Here is a 17,423-nt window from a genome sequence, read left to right as displayed (position 1 = left end):
CACAGCTGGTCGGAATAGCGCGGAGAATCATCTTTCAATGTCTGTGTTTTGCTGAATAGTAATTTCGTGTCTGGAGAGATTTATATACTGTCGTAAGACAAAACCAGAAAAGAAACCGCGGCCACATACCAGCTGGCCCACATACGCTACTACGCATCTCATCTAGGGTACGGAAGAATGGTAACCCATATGACAATTTCGATCAGTACTGAAAAATCGGAAGCTCAGCAAGCCTAAGTACCGAAACGTTAGCCCCATATACATCTTCCGAAAATTATTCTGCCCAATTCATTTTAGATTTTACGATTCTGTTACTGCTATCAGTTTATAAGGGCGTTTAAAGGTCTACCGGTCCTCGCCCAGCAGAGGAAACGGTCCCTAAAAATCTGTTATGGTATGATATTTGGCACGTCCTTGTCGACGTCACAGTATTGACAAATTGTAATGGCTGTTTTGGTTGAGGTAGACACGATGAACACTATACAGGTAGGTTTCGAAAAAATTGATAAGGAATTGAGTCGCTACCCATACTGTATTGTTTGGACACCAATTCCGGGCCTTACGTAAGTAATCTGGTTTCACTGTTCGTTTGTCTTCTTTCAGTGTTTACTGAAGCTTTTCGAAGACTACGCGTAGCTTGCCGGTCTGTTAACCTAGCCAGCTAACCGATAGCGGTAGATAATTGAGCGTTCATGTTCAGTACCTATGGGTTAGCCCTATGTTGGCTAGTTAACCAGCTGGCTGGTTCACAAATACATCAAAATTAATTAGCTAACCTAGCTATCCATTGTCAGGCTCTCTCCTGTAAAATGTTGCCAGGTAGTAACCTAATTGTTTCTTAGCCAGTTTAGCTAGCTTCCTGGCGTGCGTATTTTTGCTTTAGTCAATTACAGATAACAGTTTCATCTTGCAAGTTAAGACAAGCCCCAAAATATCCCATCTGCGTGTAAACTGAAAATGTTAGGGATTTGGAACCATATAATATTTAACTTTATCAGTCTCGCTTGTTCATAAAACAGACTCCTTACATTAACAGCTGCTCACTGCTAATGCCAATGTCTCATGATATGTCGTGCAGTTTTATTAATATTGGTTTGATTTTATTACAGGTGGTTCCTGCCATTCATTGGCCATATGGGAATATGCACCTCCACAGGTGTAATCCGAGACTTTGCTGGGTCTTATTTTGTATCTGTAAGTAAGCATTATAATGTTTTTATTCTATGTGATATCTTTTATTGAGGTGGATGCAGTAACAAGCGTTGAGCTCTTATGTATGTTTTGTACAGGAAGATAACATGGCATTTGGAAAACCAACAAAGTAAGTTAATCTTACTTAAGTGTGCCCATGTAATGCATACATTTTATAAAGCAGTTAAACGTCCTGTTTATTATTGTACAAAGGTACTGGAAGCTTGATAAAGACAAGCTCTATAGTGGAGGCTTCAGTGCCTGGGACACAGCAGTGCATGATGCCTCTGAAGAATACAAACATAGAATGGTATTTAAAAATGACATTTTAGCATTAGTTTTTTTGCATTTTAACTGACTGAAATAATTTTACAATGATCTAACTCACTCTGTTCCTTTCTCTTGTCCTGTTGTTCCATGGCCAAGCACAACCTTTGTTATGATAATTGTCACTCTCATGTTGCCACGGCACTGAATTTGATGCGCTATGACAACAGCATCTCGTGGAACATGGTGAACCTCTGCTTATTGTTCTTCATCCACAGCAAACATGTCAGGTGAGCTGCAGGTTCTTCTTTTCTGGAGTTCTGCTTGGTGTTTATAAAATCAGAAGCAGTCCAAATGCACATGACATGGAATCATCAAGCTTGGGTTATTTGTAGAAGTACATTAATTTAAGAACATACTTCAGCATTGTTAGGGATTATGTTGTTCACATCCTGTTTCATGTCATCATGTATTATTACACAGTTTAGCTGTGTGCAGGAGATTCATATTTGTCCACAGTGGAAAAGGACTCAAACTATTGAAGTTTAAAGTTGGACCAGTCAGAAGCCAGAGCAGGTGGGAGCAGAACACAAAAGACTGAAGAAATCCCACAAATATTATCTAAATACAATCACATCATGTAGCAACAAGCAAGGGAAACAGCTAGAAAGTTGTTACTTTTATGATTAATCAATGTAGTGATCTAAAATATTACTCAAAAGACATGAAAATTAATCAGTGTAGACATATTTGATAATGATCACTGACACTAGAAGATTAGTGCAAATCTTTGATGTTGGGCTATTATTTCCTTTTAATATTTATTATTTCTTGGTTTATGTTGGATGTTTAACACAATATATTGCTGAGGCAGTTTAACGATTTTCATTGTTTTTCAGATTAAACAAATATCTTCTAACTAAAAGTGTACATGGAAAGGTGTGCAAGTGTATATGGAATGCGTGAAGTATAAGCACACAGTATTTGTCAGGAGAGTGATAGAATTTTGCAGGAGCAGAATGGAATCTTGCAGGAAATGGGGTTGACGGAGATTTAATACAAGTCCTTTGTATAGCTCTAGTTTGAAGGTAGGGTCACCAATTTTAAGTTAAAACACTTTTTGTTATATCTGACAAAATTCTGTCATCATATTCTGGCAATGAAAAATATGCTCAGAAGATGGAGATCCCAGCCTCTGTTCTAGTCTCAAGTCTTGGCTAACCCAAGCTGGTGGTGGGCTCAGGGGGTCAAGGATGAGGGCAGATCACTGACATTCTCCTACTTGGACAAGGAGGCATTTCTCCTTGCCTAGCAGTCATGTTATGGATGTACAGCATTGGAGGGAACACTGAAGGGAAAGGATATGTAAGTCTCAAAAAAGGCTACCTTCAGCCTACTTCAACCAAAATTGTTTGGAATAGTGCTAAATAAACAGGCCTTACTACTTTGTCCAATATTGTAAGTTTAATACCGAGGAAAACACCTCAGCCCAAAGCGCATATAATTAGTCATGCTGCTGACAAGTTCCTGCATAGAATGTAGAGTAATTCAAAATTAATTTCAGAGTCTGTTCTGCATCATCTCTGTAATGCATTGCCTTAAATATAGAGTTGTGTATTTGTGTGTGTTTAAAGCAACTTTAATAAAGACCCCTCCTCCCCAGATTGAAGGTGTGCTAAGGAGAGACAGGAAATGTGGTTTTAAAGGAAACATGATTCTAATTATGTTTCCCCTCTCTTTCAGCACTGTTGGAATCCTGAAGACGTGGCTGCCTTTCCTCATGATCTGTGGAATCATTGTTACGGCCACTCTTGCACTCAAGCTCTAGTTGACATTACCATGGACAGGACCTATAATTGAAAGGACAACCAGAGCTGTTGGCACTGCAGCAGAAAGAGGCAAAAGCGAATCACACTGTTGGCCCTCAGTCTTATATTATGCCTCTTTATTCCATCACATCTCATGGAAGTGGCTTTTCATATGAACATACATTGACTGACAGCGAGGACAGATTTGTTTTCGTAACGGACTTTCTCATAGCTGTCGGACAATTTAATTCAGAAAGGATGAGTATTATGCACACTTAGAAATTCTTAGATGAATGGTTATTGACACAATAATGAGTCAAAGTTCTGAGGAAGACTAATTGCTATGATTTGTGACCTGACAGCTCAACTCTTAGCTGGAAACATACAGTATTATAATCTCTGAACTTGTCTTTTATACTTTTTTCTTGGTTATACTAAATATGCAATAAAGTCTAGAAATAAAACTACAGACCTATATAAGGTGTTTTGTATGTTTTATGTTTTTACAGAGTTCTGTATTTGTTCTGTATGTTTTAATCTTAAATACACTGGAACTGAATTTATTGCATTGTTCGTGTCTTATGAAAGCATGCTAAGAAAGGAATTTAAATTTAAAACTTAATTTTGTCGTCAGTGGGAGTATTCACCAGAGAGTGCGCGCGCTTATAGTGTCGTGATGTCCTTGATGTCCTTAGTGCAGAACATCCATTAAAGAATGCCCTCATCCCGCCTCCGCGCCTGTGGATGGATATCCCGAGCAAACTCGGCGGCCCCTCCCATCTGCCCCAATATATTTAGGATTTGGTGTTTCTGTGCTTCGTAATTTAGTGGTGAAACACTTTACTGTTTTTAGTCCAAAAACTGCTTTTTTTATGAAATAGCTATACCCTCAAGTAAATACCACTACCCATTGAAGACGAGCGATGTAAGAAGCTGCAGCACAAATGATAGAGCGCGATTTTGGAATGCAGCATAGAGTACTCAGCGGTTTGTTCAACTAAACAAAAGGAAACGGTAAATTACACCTGGAATAAATCGAATCAAATTATCTGTGACGAATGTGACGTTTCAGAAAATGCCAAGGCTGCCACTTTTATTTTGCGCTCTTCTTTACGCGTCCCCATGTCACGCGGAATGCTTACCAGGCTGCGAATGTTTGGAGGCTTCTCAGACCGTTAGATGTGTTTACGCCGGTCTCCGCGAAGTACCTGGGGATATTCCGAAATTCACGAAGATCTTATTTATAACTGGAAATAGAATTCATCGTGTTTCCTATAATTCGTTTCACGGTGTAGAAAACGTTACCAAATTGGTCCTGAGTAACAATGGGTAAGTAACCACCATTTCTCTTTTTATAGCAATGTATTCGTTTTGCTAAGTAGACATCTTTTATGAATATGATCTATTTTCATCCACATGTTTGTCTATGGTCTTTGTTATTAATCATAATCATGTTCTTCCAGAATTAAAGAATTGGGTTCCCATGCTTTCTCTTTACTGCTTACACTGTGCACTCTAAATCTGAGTCAGAACCAACTGGCTCTGATCCACCCGGAGGCGTTCTCTGTGCCTGGCAGCCCCCTCCAGGAACTGAGTCTCAGTGGATCTCTGTATAACTCCACTTCTGTGACCGACCTCATCACTGCCCTCCGCTGGGGTGCACTCAGGAACCTGCTCCACCTCGACCTGTCAGGGAACCACCTGGTTCTGCTGCCCCCAGCAACCTTCTCCCCTCTGCCCAGCTTGAGGCAACTCATCCTTGCCAACAATTCCCTGGTGGCCATCTACACCAACACCTTCTCAGGCCTTGAACAGCTGCAGGAGCTGGACCTGCGGTACAATATGTTTCGGACTCTCAGTTCTGAGGGCCTGAGAGAGATAGAGATACTGGGCCGGGCGACGCTGCTTCTTGGTCAAAACCCGTACAGTTGCTCCTGTGATGTGCAGGAGTTTGCAAGGTGGCTGAACAGCTCAAGGGTGCAGGTGGGGGATGTGGAGAGGCTGCTGTGTGCTTCTCCTCCATCACTACAGGGAAGGGTGGTGACAGCCATCAGCATACACACTTCATCTTGCTATGGTAAGATGAACCCAGAGGAGGTGGTCACCACCCTGCAAACATCATATGTGTTTCTGGGCCTGGTACTGGGTTTGGTGGGCATGATCTTCCTATTTGTGCTTTATCTCAACCGCCACGGCATCAGGAAGTGGATCACAGAAATGCATGCTGCATGCAGAGACGTGTTGGAGGGTTATCACTACCGCTACGAGATTGACTCTGATCCGAGAGCTAGACACTATCCTGTAAGCAGACAATATCTCCACACAGAACCACGACCCACTGATATCTGCATCGCTCACATTCCTGCTGATGTTACATTATAATGGAATTTAACTGTTCTTAAAATAGGTCTGAACACACTGTAATGTTTATATGGGACAAAAAAGGCTGTGTCAGTGTCTAATTTTTATAAACTCAAAGATTAACAGGACCATTTTTTAAAAAGGACTAATAAAAGAATGTGTCTATTTACTATAAATCTCTGAACTTAAGTGTAAAACTTACGTTTCTTGTTTATAATATTTATATTCTTTTCCATCACCCCACACATGTGAAACACTTTCCTCCCTCAATCTGGTCCCACCCTTTCTGTATTCCGGGGGAGGTTTCACAACTCACCATTGCTGCCTAGGGCAGATCAGTGGAACATGTGGTGTATAGTGGGAATTCTCCATGAGAAACTGGGGCGCAGTGAAGGATCACCACCTCTGGGCTGTCATCACAAAAAGAAGTGAACCTTTGTCTTCATGTGTTTGCAGGAGTTTGGGACTAATGACTGCAATGGATCAAGTGAAGACATCTGATATTAATCTATGTCCCTGCATTTGGTGAATTTATAGGCCTTCATTAGAGGCCACTTCAGGAAGCCCATCTGATTAACTTTTATTTGTCTTTGCATGTAATGTATATATAATTAGTGTTGCTACATTTGCCACTGCTCATTACATTCAAGAACAAATAAGATATAATAATAGAGAAATTTAACAGAATATGGTAGACTCTAGAAATAGTATTAATAAAGTGCATCTGCAACTTGGAGTAAATACAAATACACTAGTTTAAATGTGTTTGTGGTAGTATACACTGTATTGTACGCTAAGAAAATATCTTCAGAACATTGTTGATGGACTATTTAATACAGGACATTAGTAATACTATCAGGAGTTGAATAAAGCATAACATGTTTTAAAAGACCAAAATGTAAGACATTCATCCTCTTTTTTAGGTATCCATACGCATATGGTGTGCTTTCAAGTGATTCTGTTTTGCAGAACTCATCAAGGCTTTAGACCGGAGTTAAGCAGTGGCAGGTATGTGATGGCAGAGGATTACTGGTTCAAATTCTTTTATGAATGCAGAAGTGACCAGTTTCTGTGATTGCAGCTCATCTTTGGCCAGTGGTGTATTTGTCCTATTAGACACGTCTGTGAAGACAGGCAACAGCAGGGCGGAGACGACTAGCTTTTGTGTCAAGCTTTGCTGTAAACGATTTTTGACTTCCTTTTATGTCTTAGCTTTTTCCGTGTGAGTTTTACACTTAAAACCCAGACCTATTCACATTTCTCACCCCGAGGGCCATATTTATCATACATAGGACAAATCAGTTCATGTTAAAATAAATTTTAAAAACATCTATCCCACGCTTAACCCTGTTCGGAGAATATTTATAACGTAGAGATATACAAAATAAAATCACATCGATTAATCAATTTCGTACTTCTAACCGTAACGTGTTAATTTTAACGCCACAAGAAAATGCATCGTTAATGAATAATCCATGCGTTCTTGACAGCCGATATAGGGTCGACGAAGGTGAACAATCCAAGCGGGCGCAGAAGCTTGTTTACAAACATAAAATTGGTGAAAACATCCGTTTGAAATCCTGACGTAATTCCTTAGCCTACTTGCTGGTCTGATGCGCATTCAAGTTACCTCAGAATTTTAATCTAACACTTAGGTCGGTGCCATTGAGAATATGTAGTTTACTCAGAAACCTAGCTAAGAAACGATTTTCCAGATTCAGTTTCGTGACTAGATGGCATTTACGTCCAAGTACTAAAATTGTCTTGAGACTTGTTGGCATACGTGATTTTAAGGAACTTTACTGATTATAAACAATTTTCAAGTTCTATTACATTACAGCAGTAAATCAACCAAGATGAGACCTGATTGACCTATGGAACAAAAATCACAATAATAGGAATATATAATTATATAATATTATGCTATTGTAATCCATAATTACAATGTATAACAGAATTCTAACAACTGTAGGCTAAGCACATTTACTGCCCGATTCATGGTGACGTTTTCGAAAGTGGGAAATCCCAGATTCAAAGGAGCACTTGAAGGTAGCACTAGCCTACCTGTAGCACAGGTAAACTAGGATAGGGCGAAGGAAGGTACATCGTGAAATTCACCGACAAAGGTTTACAATGAGCTGAGCTAGAAAGGCTGCGCATCCATATGAACTGTCAAGGAGTCTAGTTTACGGGTTCCTTCTAAAGAGTGAAAAAGTGAGAATTTTACATTTGACCAAAGACAGACCTTCATACCGACTTCCGTGATTTTAAACGCCAAGAAGTTGCGCTCAAAAACAACGGAAGATTTCTTCAAAGCATATGCGGTAAGTTAAAGTCGAAGCTCTTATTAAGGGAAATTTCCCCGATGCGTCATTTAGCTTTTAGCTTTTAACAGCCTACATTCTGTGGTGTTATATGTTGTCTTTTAAGAACTACGGAGATTTGTGGGCAGTTGCTAAAGCAAGGGCGCGAGAGTCTAATTGATCGAATCAAACGTTTAAGGATGTCCCGTCAGCCAAATTTCCTACTACTCTGATACGTGTTGAAGAGTAAAACCTATTCTCCTTACTATAGAAATTGTTCGCAGTTTTGCCAGGTTTTGCCAGCTTCTTGGCAACTTTAACGCAGGCTGATAAACGCATGGCTTTATTTTTAGCGATTTGATGGTGTCTTTACACCTCGTCCTCAGTGCTTCAACCCCCACAGCTCTCTTTCAGGGGCGTTTCCACCATTCTTTCTTCCATGGCTTGTTCCTTGCTTGTTCCTTTAATGGCATCCCAATAATGCTATGAGAGGGAGGCGGTTTGTTAAAAAAGCCTACTAAGTACTGAAAAGCTGATTTTATATTGTTTTCATTTAGAAGTCTGCATCATCCATGAATATTGAATGTGCCCAAAACCCTGAAACAAAATTGCTGTGCTGAATTTACTGATAGATTTCCAGTCTGTGCAGGTTGCTGCTGGATGTGAATTTTCCTTCCTTTGTCGGTGTTCTTCAGGTCGTGATTCTGGTGTGCCATGTCTGGCCACAGCACAGGGACAAACCACAAGTCCCACTCGCACACGCACAGTTCGGGGCACTACAGGGCTGATGGCTACCGGCAGGGCCGCACCAAGTCGCGTGACAATACCACCAGCCAGGACTTATACCGAGATCAATACGGCAGCAGCCACGACTCACCCCGAGATCCCCACACTAACAGCCGGGACTTGCCACAAGATTCCAGTGCCACCAGCCGGAATGTGTACAGGGAGCCTCATGATGAACAACTGTGTGGCATTGACATGCAGCCCAGCTGCAAGCCACTGCCACGCTACGCTAACGGCCGTGGCTCCGAGCTCCTAGGCTTCGTCCCTGGTTCGGCAGCGTTGGGGGCAACCTCGGCGTCAGGCAGCCGGTCCTGTAGTTCCTGTGCCTCTCTGGGCTGGAGCGGATGTAGGGCGCTGCTCTGCTGCGTGCTCACCTGCGGCCTCTACAACAGCCATCCCCCCTGCCTGCCCGCAGGCGAGAGCTCGACCGACACCCCACCAAAGGTTGAGGCCGAGCCACGGAAGCCCACCGTCATGGCCAATAGCAACCCCGCTTGTGGCGTACCGCTGGAGCCCAGCAAGCCCCCCCAGCTGCCCAGCTCAGGCAGCTTTCGTTACCGCGATGTCTACCTGGCTGGGAAGCAGGTCATTTACCCTCTGATCCCAGAGGCCCCTCAGCGACATAGCAGGGTAACAGGAAAGGGCGAGAGCCAGCGACCCATCAGCAACACGAGCATCTACTCACGGGAGGACCTCGACCTGGATGACGTGGACGATAATGCTACAGACATCGACTCACTGATCACCAGGAAGCTACTGGAGCTATACAAACTGCACCAGATTGAGCAGCTGGCCAAGTGCACATCAGACCTGTCCTTCTCGCGCAAGACAAATGAGATCAGTGACCTGATTAACAGCATTGCACAGGACTACAACCTTGAGGAGCAAGAAGCCGAGTGTCGACTGGTGCATGGCGTCATGCGTATCAGCACACGCAAGTATAAGTCTCAGGCCTCCAAAGGCAAAAGCAAGGACTACAGATCGCAAGATGCTCTGCTTCATGCAAATGGGAGGAGGGATGGAACACTGCCTGACAGTGGCAATGAGACAATGACTTTCACCTTCAGCAACGGTAAGTGGCTCCTTGCTGAAAATGATCAGCCATACGTGATTTTGCTCCTTCATGACCTCATATTTCAACACATGACCTCATGATTTGATTTCCTCCTAAGGGGACCCTGAGGTGCAGGTGTCTGATTTGACACCGTCAGATGAACTTGCACGGAAAATGAGAGTGCACAGTGGACGAAGTGGTGAGTTTTACACAGTGAAGTCTTTTTCCTGCACTAAATTCCTTCTTCTGAGTCAGACTACAGCCACATCAAGATGTTTGTTCACTAGTGCTCTATGAGCACAACACTCTTGGCAAGAAATGTATCAACTACACTAAGCCCTAAGGCTGATCTCTGCATATGTCGTATTGTATGGTGTTCCTGTTTGATCTGTTTGCTCTGTTTTTGAAGAATAAAGCTGCCTGTGAGAGTTCTCTTTGCTCCAGAAGCCTTTGCCCTTTCCTTTGTTTGTCCTGCTAGACCTCCTCATCTCATTTTTCAGATGTTCACAGTTTTCCTCTGTCCTCCACATGTTCTGATCAACTCTTTTTAAATAAACAGCATGGTTGTTATGGAATTTAGTGATTTACCTACATTGCAGCAGGACTGTGTGATGGAATGTTTTTATGATGCATAGAGTATTAATATAAACATAATTTTACAGTGCAAAAGTGGGGAAAAAAAAAGGAGATTATTTTAAATACTACCAAACTGTTTAAATGACAAGATGTCAGAAGGGGATATAAAAATGTTTTCACATCTTATTTTGCTAGACACTGAATATTTTTTAATTGATATTGCTACATTTAAGGGAAGCATTTGCATTCATTAAATTGATTTCATTATTGTAGCGAAATGGTTGAACACATTTTACCACTTTAATGAATAACTGCAGATATGGAGCCATGTCCTGCCCGCTGTAGTTGATTAACCGAGAGTCTGTTGTAACTGCAGTATACTGCTTTTTGCTTTCCCAGCCTATGCCTCCATCACAACCACAGACTCTTCAGGAGTGCCTCTGCTGTGCTAACTAGCTGGTTTACAGACATCTTGGCTGGATTATGGACCGCATGCCTTGATTACAGACATGTCTTGAGAGTACTTGGATGGATTCTGGAGCGCTTGGCTGGATTACCGAATGCTTGGCTGGATTACAGAGTGTTTGGCTGGATTATCGAGTTCTTGGCTGGATTACAGCGTGCTTGCCATGATTATGAACCACTTGGCTGGATTACAGACCACTTGGCTAAATGACAGACTGCTTTACTGCATTCCATACATCCTCACTGGATTACAGACTGGCTGGCAAGATCAGAGCTCCAGTTCTGCAGTAGCTACCGAACTGCCCGGGCCCTCACTTTCTTTGCTGCTCCATTCAGCTATCCAGTGTGTCCACTAGTATTTTAGCAAAACGAGGACGTATGTAGCAGCTTTGTGACGATGTCTTATCAGGATTAGATTGCACAAATTGTCTGTGTTGGTTCTCAAACACAGCTTGTATTAAATCAGGCAACCAGGTGCCTCCACTGTCCACCAGGTTCACTGCTTCATTATAGACCACCAGTAGTTTTTAAGGACTTCTTTTTAAAATGTACGTTTTTCATTCCATTCCACAGCAGGGGAGGGCACTCTTGCAGAGGTCATGTCTGACTAAACCCCTGATTGATGAGGTTGGTGTGACGTGGTGGGGTAAGCTTCATTAGGCTGCTCTGTTCTTTAATAACCACCCTCTCTCTTCCTGTAGCCGCAGAGCTTTTGGTACTGCGATGTGACCATTTGATGTTACAAACTTCATAGTAATGTTGTTTCTCGAGTTTGCTGAGGACCCATGTCTTTCGTTTTTTATTCTGTTACTTTTAAAGTGTGTTGTGAAGTTGTTTTTTTTTTTTTTTTTGTTTTGTTTTTTTTTAAGGCAAAATAAAAATGGACACTATATATATTTCCTTTTGCTTTTTTTGTTTACATTTGTACATTGCACTATGCTACAAATATTCATGGACTCAAAAACAGTGTTTTTGTTTAATTATGAGATTGAGCCAAAAAGGTTTATTTACTATGACCTGCACTTTTTTGAGATGTTCTTTGCCTCCATCTCGCTCATTTTGTACCTCTATGTGTCTCCCTTTCTCACAGACTCTCTCTCTCTCTCTCCCCCACATATATTCACTCACACTCACTCACTACATATTTCTTGGAAGTGTCTCCTCCTTCTCCTGTTCCTTTCCACTCTGTGTGTGTTGTGAATTGTGAACTTGCTTGACTGGTTTGACAAAAGAAAGGAAATAAAATCCAAGTGTTTGTTGGAGGTACAAATTGTGGAGGAGGGGCTGAAAATCCCTCTCAACTTTCCCTCCTCTGCTGAGGACAGTTTACTGATTTTACAGCTACTTCTGGCATATTAAAAAGATTACTGGAACCTGCTTGCTCATACTTTTTTAAATAAAGGTGAAAAAGTCATTACAATGTAGATTTGTAACATTAGTGGGAAGACTGGTTGTCCTCTAAGTGGTGACATTACAATACATGGTCCATTGTGTTTTTTGTGTTTTCTGGCTTCTTGCCATTCTGCACCTTGTGTCTGTGTTGTGCCTGCAAAACCAAGTATTTCACAACCAGTACTGTGTACATGATGTTAGCATGCGTAAGAGCTTAGCCTTGCGGGGAGCAGCACAGTGCTGTCTGAAGACACTTCTGCTCTGCTCTGCTCTGACTAGTGCGATACAATGGTCACTGGCTGCACCTACAAATACTTCTTTTTTTTTTTTTTTGGCCTGCTGTTTTACAAGTGACGCGTATTTTAAAAACACATGTTTTAATCATTCTCAGGTAGCTTTTTAGATGTGCAAACCTATATAGCCTATGGTAAGGGTAAGGATGTGTGGATTTTTATAGAATCAGGCTCAGCATCATGTATGGGAATTTTTCAATATGACAAAACACTCATGACTCATCCCAACACAGGAATGACACTTTCCTGCTGACTTGGAGTGTGGGGGTGGGGGGTGTCATGCTAATGTCAAATGACGACATCCAATTTTTTTTAGTTGCACTTAGACCATTTAAAATATTCTGGTCTTAAAATGTGCTTTTAATTTAGTTCCTTATATTGGCTAAATCCCAAAGGTGAAGGTTCTTGTTCTGTAAAAATGAAATGTTGCAAAGCAGTTTACTATTAAGGTATGTTGTAAAGATTAGCTTTCAAAACTGCATCAAGTTATTGTAGATGAAAAATTTTTAAAAACTGCCTAATGAAGACTAAAAGTGATGTCTTTCAATAGATCAAAGGTAAACCTAAGGACTTCATCTATTTATGGTATAGATGAGAACACAAATTTGTCCAGTTCTGCACTATATTTAGTTTTTATTATATTCAGTGATGAGAGACTTATAGAAATGGCTACTATGTTCAATCCTGTAATAATATCTACAGTAAACATTACTAAATTACGTTTAATCCACTTTATTATGTTTCTGTGTAGTTCACAAGGGGGCGCTAAATGATCACAGGCAGAATTTTGTAACCATGTGACCAGGAGTTTAGGATGGTCGTTTTATATCCAGAAGTGAATTCTGATCAGTAATAATTTCTATAAAAATGTCTTGCTTATAGTCTAATGTTCTTAGAGGTCCATAGAGCTACAGTGTTAATGGCTTTACCAGCTCAGGGTTTTATCTACCTGGGCTTTATCCTTGTCTAGCCAGTGAATTGAATTTTTAGTTTAGTTTTAAAAACTAAACTCTACAGTGAAGTATTCCTTTTTCATTGCTGAATTTTCAAGTATAATTAAATCTGATTAAATTTCATCAGGTTTTCAATATGTCCATTTGCTGTGTTGTATTCTATATTTAGGTCTATAACACTATTTCAGTTAGGAGTGGAACTACTAATGGGGATGCCCAGCAATAATGTCAAGTATGTACCTAGGAGCAGGGCCACCTTTTGCCTTTCGAACAACTTCAGTTCTTCTGGGAATGTTGTCATGCAAGTCCTGAACTCTGTGTAGTTGGATATTGGACAATCCTTCCAGAAGAAAAAAAAACATCTAGGGATGAAAATGGTGGAAACCTTCTTTGCACCTGGCACTGCAAAACATCTCAAAAAGAGTTAATAATGTTTAGGTTTGTTCAGGCCATAGAACAATTTAACTATTTGTTTCATTTGTTTAGCAGTATGTCTGGGGGCATTATCATCTTGGGATATGGGAATGTTATAGGGAGTAATGGCCTATGAAAATGGTTTTCTTGTCTTTTATATGATTGTGCAGAGCAAATGTCAGATCAGATAGTTGATAATATCATAATGGATCCCTTATACATCCACCATTATTATATATCAAATACCATGTTAAACATTTGGCAGGAATCATTTTGGGTTGACATCCCTTGGCTTTCTTCAAACATTTTATATATATAGTCATTCTTTATGGCTTATATGGTTCTTCATGGCTTACTGTTCACCTTAACAAGTACTTTGCAAGTTTTGTGACTGATCACTGAAGTTTGGGCACAGACTATTTGTCCTTATGTTGTTTTCAAAATATTTTAAAGTGTTGACTGTTATAGCTCTTATATATTTATCATCATATTATATATAGTTGGAAAATAATCCCCCTTGACGCATAACCCAAATGTATAAAATTATAATGACGGTCTATAAACGTCCTTTTCATTTCCCCAGTAACCCATTTGTTGATGTGATAAATTGGAGTTTGGATTGTGCAACTGTTTGAGGTCAGAGCAGATCGTGTGTGGACAGCAGTGAAGACCCGCTGTGTCATGGACGTCCTGTTAATGTTGGAGACTCCTGCTCAGTAATCACAGAGAAGACAAGCACACGGGCCCACAACACCAGGTATAGCACTCCTTATGGCAGTGTGTTGCACTGAGAAATCAAATTACACATCAGATCAGTTACATAACTTAGATCAGTTATAAACATTAGAAACATGAGTGGCTGCTTTTTGTTAGAGTAAATATGAACATTCTGAATAATACTGGCCAATCTGAAAAATAAAACAGTATGGTATTATATTCTAGAAAGTTATGTTATTTGACCACATTGCTTAATTAATAATATGTAATTAATTTAGAATTTTTTAAGATTCATATTTACCGTGATAATCCTCACACTGCATATGGTGCTCAGTATTAAATGGTGTTGCTGTTATCAGGGATATCCAGTGCAAAGTTTATGCTCCCACACAGTCCTGTCAAAATCTGCTACACAGAAACAAATTCTTGCCATTAATGCAGACGTTAGTCATATGGCCAATTTTTTCTTGACAAAGAACAGTTTTAATGGAAGCAGTAAATGATATGACAAAAATTAGCATAAGTGTCATGTCTGCAGACTTTCCATAATCTTCCTGTGTGTTCCCAGTCCCTTGTCTATTGATTTCAGCTTTGTGTAGTTATCACTCTCTGTTTCTCTGTATTTAAACCCATACATTTGTAGTTGGCTTTGTGAAGTTTTGCTCTGCCTAGTCTTAGCATTGCCAAACCTTTCTATATTGTACTTACTTCACTCTCTCTGGTTTTGGTTACTCCTTTTTGGCTGCCCCTAGCCTGTTTAGTGTGCCTGGTATGCTTTTTGACACTGCCATTGGATTACCCCTTGATTGTTTTTTTTAAGCTTTCTTATTTAAACCTACAGTATACTCTGTTTCTGCCTACCAGACCTGACAATCAATGTGCAGTATGAGGTTTTGTATCTTCAGGGCTCTCAAAGGTTCTCCCAAGGGCAATTAGTAACTTGTGAAAAAAATAAAAAATAAAAAAAGATTTTATTCCAGTATGCTAAGGAACATAGGAGCATAAAACTAATTTAGAACAAGTAGTTTCATAAAACAGGATCAGTCTCCCAGAGACTAAATTCATCACTGCCTCTGGATTTCAAGATGTACAATATTTGAAAGGGGTTTTGAACAGGTGTAATGTCCTCTAACATAAAAGATCATAAACACCATCTAAAAGAATATATGAGTAATGAAAACATCACATGCTTGCATGACCTGAATAAGTTGTTTGAAAGGTGCAAAGACGTTTTTTTTTCCCCCCATTTGTAAACAACACAGAGTCTTTTGCCTGGAATGAGTCAGACAAGTCAGACATAACCTCTTCATATCTTCTCTTCAGGGTTTTACATCCATCCATTGAATGCCTGAACTGTACCCTCACATAACTGTCCACCTCCTGGTATTAATTTTAGTTTAAGAGTGGTAAACTAGGGGAAAGTCTCTAGAGTGAGCCTATAGCCATGTCTCCAGGTGATTCAGCATCTACTGAAGAGCATGTCAGCAAGCAGGTCCAAGAGATGAGCCTTTCCAATAATTGGCCGGAAGAAGAGCTCAGTGATGAGGTCAGAAGTGATGCTCTTCAAGGACGAGCTGGCGAGTAGCACATGGGGGAAGCATCTTTGGTCCTCTGGATGGAGAAGGAGCAGAACTTCTCCCAGCGCATTCTGAGCCTCCTGCTGGAGGCTGTTGATGAATGGTGCTGCCTGTAATCCTGGCACATCTGTGCAGGGGGAAACATCTGCATTAATTTTAGACCCTGAATTGTTTAAGATACTATCTGGGGTTTTTTGTTTCTCCATCATTTCATCATATTTTTACAGGAGGAATTTGTCAACCTTTGTAAACCTATGCTAAATGTAAGTATATGAAACTGAACAGTGTCTACATACCTGGATTGAATATCATGGTGCCTTTAAGGTAAGCATACTCCTTTGGGCTCAGGTCCAGATTCCAGAACTTCTTCAGGCAGGTTTTGAGTTTCTGGACCCCTGCCATTGTGGGCTGTTCTCTATCGGACCCTTTACTGTCCTGGTGGTTCAGGAGGATTCTCTGCAGCATGCTGGGAGCAGTAGTATCCTCCACCTCAAAGCAAACATGCTCCTGTGCCAGACCCAGGATGAAGAGCGGTACCCAACAGCTCTGGAGCAGCACAAGCTGGTCCTTTGGTGGCAGCTGCTGGAAAGCAGGTAAACTCTTCATGAAGTAGACTGTCTTCACGAGGACACTGGAGGCAACCCAGCATGTATCCGTTGGAGTTTTGAGTCTCACAATTCTGTGCATCTCACAGTGACATCTTTTGGGGGGTAAGTAGTTGAGCTTGCTCTTGGCTGGCTCGTCAATGTCTGCCTGGCTGAGGATGTTAAACAGTATGGCACTTGAGCATCCATTATTGTTGCCTGAACACTGGCACTCGTAGTCCATTATGACCGAGGCTGATCACTAGATATAAACTCTGATACATCTGTTGCTGATCAGAGCCATAAGAGCTGGGATTGTGCCTCACTGCTGTTTATAAAGGCCATTTACTGGGTTACACTCCAGAACTTTGACCTGCCAAATTACGTATGTTTGTAGAGCAAAACAACTCATCCTTATGTTACTTGGCAAAATGCTATAGAGTGATAAGCCTCCATGAATGGGAATCAACCATCGGACAAAGTCACAGGATTCAGGTGAGGCAGTTTTATCTCAGGTCATAGTCATTAAACCAGGCTGTACCAAGGATCCAAGGACTGCTTGAGAATGTAGTCAGTGTCATCACAAGCTCACACCTTGACTGGCGGAATGCCAGAGTAAACAGACAGAAGTTCACTTACCCTGGTAGGGACCTTGACAGAAAACACACTCACCCAGGTCATT

The 17,423-nt window shown here is 40.9% G+C and overlaps 4 protein-coding genes across 18 annotated transcripts; 3 read left to right on the top strand and 1 right to left on the bottom strand.

Moving 5' to 3' along the window:
* Window positions 1–5: 5 nt before the first annotated feature.
* tmem222a (transmembrane protein 222a) lies at window positions 6–3,829 on the top strand. 12 transcript variants are annotated; one of them, XR_014124202.1, is made up of 9 exons: window positions 179–563; window positions 1,110–1,194; window positions 1,290–1,321; window positions 1,405–1,501; window positions 1,618–1,748; window positions 1,942–2,034; window positions 2,358–2,546; window positions 2,663–2,823; window positions 3,202–3,829. XR_014124202.1 is itself a non-coding variant. In XM_027005298.3 (7 exons), exons 2-7 carry the CDS (start codon window positions 1,135–1,137, stop codon window positions 3,284–3,286), a joined length of 498 nt encoding a protein of 165 aa, XP_026861099.1. In that variant the 5' UTR covers window positions 6–167; window positions 1,110–1,134; the 3' UTR covers window positions 3,287–3,829. The 12 variants fall into 12 exon arrangements, 6 of the variants coding, with proteins under 6 accessions (XP_026861099.1, XP_081572233.1, XP_026861103.1 ...); XR_014124214.1 differs by having other exon boundaries at window positions 1,689–1,748; window positions 2,358–2,823; XR_014124203.1 differs by lacking the exon at window positions 2,663–2,823.
* Window positions 3,830–4,063: 234 nt separating this feature from the next.
* On the top strand, window positions 4,064–6,940 carry tpbg1a (trophoblast glycoprotein 1a). Of its 2 annotated transcripts, XM_027005287.3 has the most exons (3): window positions 4,064–4,595; window positions 4,730–5,567; window positions 6,084–6,940. In XM_027005287.3, the coding sequence occupies exons 1-3, from the start codon at window positions 4,342–4,344 to the stop codon at window positions 6,126–6,128; spliced, it is 1,137 nt and encodes a 378-aa protein (XP_026861088.2). In that variant the 5' UTR covers window positions 4,064–4,341; the 3' UTR covers window positions 6,129–6,940. The 2 variants fall into 2 exon arrangements, with proteins under 2 accessions (XP_026861088.2, XP_026861087.2); XM_027005286.3 differs by having other exon boundaries at window positions 4,730–6,940.
* Window positions 6,941–7,256: 316 nt separating this feature from the next.
* On the top strand, window positions 7,257–12,294 carry kdf1a (keratinocyte differentiation factor 1a). 3 transcript variants are annotated; one of them, XM_081716056.1, is made up of 4 exons: window positions 7,257–7,951; window positions 8,626–9,788; window positions 9,889–9,969; window positions 11,385–12,293. In XM_081716056.1, exons 2-4 carry the CDS (start codon window positions 8,645–8,647, stop codon window positions 11,420–11,422), a joined length of 1,263 nt encoding a protein of 420 aa, XP_081572182.1. In that variant the 5' UTR covers window positions 7,257–7,951; window positions 8,626–8,644; the 3' UTR covers window positions 11,423–12,293. The 3 variants fall into 3 exon arrangements, with proteins under 3 accessions (XP_081572182.1, XP_081572174.1, XP_026861085.2); XM_027005284.3 differs by having other exon boundaries at window positions 7,259–7,951; window positions 10,746–12,288; XM_081716048.1 differs by having other exon boundaries at window positions 9,889–12,294.
* Window positions 12,295–16,039: 3,745 nt separating this feature from the next.
* On the bottom strand, window positions 16,040–16,985 carry nr0b2a (nuclear receptor subfamily 0, group B, member 2a). Its single transcript, XM_027005309.2, has 2 exons — window positions 16,454–16,985; window positions 16,040–16,284 (listed from the first exon to the last, which is right to left on the bottom strand). Exons 1-2 carry the CDS (start codon window positions 16,983–16,985, stop codon window positions 16,040–16,042), a joined length of 777 nt encoding a protein of 258 aa, XP_026861110.2.
* Between the last annotated feature and the right edge of the window lie 438 nt (window positions 16,986–17,423).

Source organism: Electrophorus electricus, chromosome 1, assembly GCF_041902795.1.
Source record: "Electrophorus electricus isolate QZ-2024a chromosome 1, ASM4190279v1, whole genome shotgun sequence".
NCBI classification, from domain to species: Eukaryota; Metazoa; Chordata; class Actinopteri; order Gymnotiformes; family Gymnotidae; genus Electrophorus; species Electrophorus electricus.
This window is presented reverse-complemented; position numbering and strand designations above follow the sequence as displayed.